Source organism: Kryptolebias marmoratus, linkage group LG19, assembly GCF_001649575.2.
Source record: "Kryptolebias marmoratus isolate JLee-2015 linkage group LG19, ASM164957v2, whole genome shotgun sequence".
NCBI classification, from domain to species: Eukaryota; Metazoa; Chordata; class Actinopteri; order Cyprinodontiformes; family Rivulidae; genus Kryptolebias; species Kryptolebias marmoratus.
In genome coordinates this window covers 1,054,787-1,059,432 of record NC_051448.1, presented here as the reverse complement: position 1 = coordinate 1,059,432, position 4,646 = coordinate 1,054,787, and the positions used below count along the sequence as shown (strand labels likewise).

Here is a 4,646-nt window from a genome sequence, read left to right as displayed (position 1 = left end):
TGTCTCGTTTGTCTCTTTGTGTCCCTGTAATGGACTGGAGATCTGTCCAGGGTGTCCCCCGCCTCTCACACAGGGACTGCTGGAGATAGCCACCAGCTCCCTGCAACCAGGAATGGAGAAGCGGGTAAAGAAAATGGATGGATGGAACAAATCATTATAACCCACCTTTATCACAAACACAGACAGGCATCAATGTAGATGAAAAGGAACTGCTGTTTGTAACTCAATATATATTCCCAAGGACCCCTTAGCTGTCCAACAAGCTGCCTAATGTAAAAACGCTGACTTCATCACTAAATAGTTCCTGCTCAGAACAACACAGTTATACTAGGAAATTTACAACAGGATATAATAACATAAAATCTAATCTCTTTAAAATGACATTATAGTTTATAATGTAATGTTTCCTTCTCTGACCAGAAACAATGAGGCTGATCTGCAGTTCCTGAGAAACTACACACCTCAGTTTGAGGGTCAGCAGCTCAGGATTCTTCTTCATGGACCAGTTGGAGCTGGAAAGTCCAGTTTCATCAACTCAGTTCAAAGTGTCCTGCGAGGCAAAATATACAGACAGGCTTTGGTGGATAACACCTCACATGACTCTTTCACTAAAGAGGTAAGCTACATAAATTTACTCCATTCTTGCCTTATTTGTTCCACTTCAGTTCAAACTCAAGTCAGAGGCCTGGGATCTCAGCTGTTCCTAGGACTGAGCTCTTCTGGACAGAGGTTGTTCTCTGAGGTTGTTCCTGGGATCTGTTGGAGACACTCTTCCAGTTTGGGGGTCACAGCACAGAGTGCTCCGATGACTTTGCCATTCTCCTCCACCTTAGGTGGAGTCTCCCACTGTGACTGTGGGACTTCCAGTCCAGACTCGATACAGATGTTCCTGTACTCTATTCCAGCTGCTTGGTTATGGTGTTCCATGTAGGCTTTGCCTGCCTGCATCTTACATCCTGCTGTGATGTGCTGGACTGTCTCAGGGACATCTTTACCCAGCCTCCATCTTGGGTCCTGCCTGGTACGATGGACCCCGGCCTCCATGATTAGTGTCTCTTTCTGTCCTTCAGTCCAGCCCTTTCTAACCGCTGGTAGGATTTGTTGATATCAGCCACTTCCTCAATCTGCCAGTGGTACATGCTGTCCAGTCCGACTTACTGCTGGCAATGCGGACCAAACTCTGACACCGGTCATAAAGGGACCTAACAGCCCGTATCAAGCCCCGATGTCCACGCGATATTGCAGAGTCGCGTTAACCAACACAACCCTACAACATCCAGAGCCTTAAGGAACTTCGGGCGAATCTCATCCACCCCCGGAGCCTTGCCACCGAGGAGCTTTTTAACCACCTCGGTGACCTCAGCACCGGAGATTGGAGAGTCCGACCCAAAGTCCCCAGGCTCTGCTTCCTGAATGGAAGATGTGCTGGTGGGATTGAGGAGGTCTTTGAAGTATTCTGCCCACCGACCCATAACGTCCCAAATTGAGGTGCACCGCTCCCCCACGAGTTTTTGCCTCCCAACCACACCCCTCCAGGTCTCCCTGTCATTGCCCACGTGAGCGTTGAAGTCCCCCAGCAGAACAAGGGAGTCCCCTCCTGGTCCTGTTACCTCGACAACCCAACCATGAATAAGTGAAGGAAAATGGATGAATGAATGAATGAATGAATGAATGAATGAATGAATGAATGAATGAATGAACAGAACTCCATGAACTCCATGAAATGCATCAGCTGCAGTCCTCAGATGTTTGACTGCAGTGAGTCTGAGCTCCAGCAGGGGGCAGCATCCTGTCAAAGAAATCTTTGTTTTGAACCTTCAGCATCAAAGGTTTAGAAAGAAAAGGCATACAAATTAAAGATCTACAACAAAAATAATAATAAAATAAAGTAAAAGTTGTTTGAAAGAGAGAAAAATAAAAATGAGAACAAATGTGAATAAAGTGTTATTTTAGAGATCTAATCTGTCACAATGTACATTTTAAATTCAAACATGATTTTATTTTTTATTATTATTTATTTTTTCTTCTTTTTCCATTCTTCTCTTTTTTCTTTCTCCTTTTTATGCATTTTTTCAAGAAACTCTAGGAGAGACAGGAAGTGACAAAGGCAGATGGGCACCTAAGTTTTGACGGCGTGTAAGAATTCAACACGGTGGCTTACTGACAAATTCTATAAAGAATTCTGGACCCTGCTGTCCCCCACCTTCCAACAGCTGGTCACAGAAATTCAGCAAACTTTGATACTTTCCCCAAATATGAATTGCACTAACATAAATCTTATCCTCAAGCTGGATAAGGATCCCACACATCCATCCAGCTACCGCCCAATATCACTTATAAACACAGATCTTAAAACCATTTGTAAGACGTTGGCCACAAGGCTTGAAAAAATAACCCCTCATATTCTACATCCTAACCAGACCGGATTTATTAGAAATCGTTGTGCTGTAAAAAATACAATAAAACTCATCAATCTAATAGATTATTTGTAAAATCTGGTTTGTGCTCATTTCTCATTTTTGTTAAACGCATAACAGCTTTATAACGTGTTTTATTCAAAGGGACCTCACAAAGGTGCAAACAGTTAAAGCTTGTCTTTTATGCATATATACAGCTGACTCAAGGCTTGTGTGAAAACAAATGACTGGATTTCGTGAAACTTGAAAGAGGCACCAGGCAGGGTTATCCTCTCTCCTCTGGAATTCAAACAGACGATAGAATCGACTAAATTTGTTTATACACAGATGATGTGTTACTGTTTCTGGAGAATGAAAACCCCTCTCTTACAGAGACAATAACCTTAATAAATAAATTCTTAAGAATTTCAGACTACTATATTAATTGGAACAAATCGAACGCCCTTCCTATCTCCTCTAATATCCATCTCTCTGAAACCATTCCTTTACAGATCGGAAACATCAGGAACCTGGGCATCAACATTTCTAACAGGCTGAATGAGCCGACACAGTTAAATTATGTTCCATTGCTCAAATTAATAGAAAGCGATCTCACACGGTGGAGAACTCTCCCTCTCTCATTCATGGGACGGGTGTCTGCTATTAAAATTATGGTTCTCCCTAAAATAAACTATATTTTCTCTATGATCCCAGTCAAACCATCCCAGTCTTGGTTTAAAAGTTTAGATTCTATTCTAAAATATGGATATCAAACCCCCCACACATCAGTTTAAAAACATTACAAAACGCTAAAAGTTTAGGAGGACTGTAATTTCCAAATTTTAATAAATACTACCTGGCACATACAAAGCACCCTCCTTCCAGTTCTGGGTATTGCAGAAAAGGCGATTCTGAAGAACTGGAAGAACAAAGAGTTTCCATGGACAGAATGTTTGCTTGTAAGAAAGAGCAACAGAAGGAATTTGAATTGATTTGGTGTCTAATAATTAAATTCATCAGTTAGTGACGTGGGGATGTTGGCTTGCTGCCTCAGCATTGGGGGCTATGGGGTGGGGTGTGCTGGCGCCGAGGTGGTGCTGTCCCTGGGCGGACTGGGCATCGGGTGCTTCCCTGGGGTGGCGGTGGGTCCAGCATGGAGGTGTTGGAAGTAAGGTCGAGGTTTGGTGGCTGAACTGTTTAGCTGAGGTTTTTAAATCCTAGTTTAGTTTATGTTAGCTTACTATCAGTTTATTATAGCTTAGTTTGGTTTTCCTCAGTTTATTTTAGTATGACTTGTTTTAGATAAGTTTAGTTTGGCTTTTTATGTCTTAGTTTCCTAGCTTGGTTTTTCCTTTGTTTATTTTACTTCTGCTCATTTATTTTATTATCTTTTTACGCTGTAAAGCACTTTGAACTTCCTTGTTGCTGAAAAGTTCTATATAAATAAATTTGACTTGATTAATAATAATTATTCATTTTTCACACTTCAAAAAAAAATCCAAATCAAATTTAATTTCTGCACAAATCTCTGTTTTTTAGTCCTTAGAAGAAAGTGTTTACATGTGAGAGTATGAGCTCAGAGTGATCCTGTGCTTTAGTCAGATCAGTCTAGAAGGGCGACTTCAGATAACAGAGAGCCGTTTCTGTTACTCACCCTTTTCAACATGTAGCAGCAGCCCAGCCTCACTGCAAGTCCAAACAGAACTCTGTGTTTTCACCATTTTGGATTAACTGTTTACATGCTGCAGAAACTGGTGTCTGCTCGTGTTAGCCCCAACTAGTGGTCTGAAATAGGTGCTACAGCTGGTTGAAGCATTTGCAGAGAAACACTGAAGGAGGATGGAGCTGGTACAAGGTAAAGGTCACTTTATAAATAGCCATAGATAGACTTGTTCTGCAGTGGTTCATAACATCCATACAGACATTTCAAACATCATAACTGTCATAGTTTGGGTGTTTTGTTTGGTTTTCTAGTTCTTGTTCTGCTTTGTTTATCTTTTGTAATTGTGTTCATGTCTTGTCACTTTCACCTCCCCAGTAACTTGCCACGCCTCCTTCTCTCATGCCTTGCCGTTCAGTTACATTCCAGTCTTTCATGCCACACCGACGTTACCATGACGACTCAATCACTGCCATCATTCTCACCTGTTTGTAATCACTCACCTGTGTCCATTTTCCTCCTGATCCTCAGCCTTTAAATACCGGTCTTTGTTCTTCATTCCCTACTGGGTCATTCCGTTCCATGCTGTG

General features: G+C 41.8%; 1 protein-coding gene across 3 annotated transcripts in view; it reads left to right on the top strand.

The window, feature by feature from the left end:
* LOC108228917 (interferon-induced protein 44) overlaps positions 1 to 3,749 on the top strand; it is a 10,122-nt gene extending 6,373 nt beyond the window's left edge. For 2 of the 3 annotated variants that reach the window (XM_017404559.3, XM_037981459.1), the window contains one exon: positions 2,078 to 3,749. In XM_017404559.3, the coding sequence (XP_017260048.1) occupies positions 2,078 to 2,130 (53 nt within the window). In that variant the 3' untranslated portion in view covers positions 2,131 to 3,749. The remainder of the gene's footprint in view (positions 1 to 2,077) is intronic. The other variant, XM_025003361.2, reaches the window with a different exon arrangement.
* Positions 3,750 to 4,646: the final 897 nt, after the last annotated feature.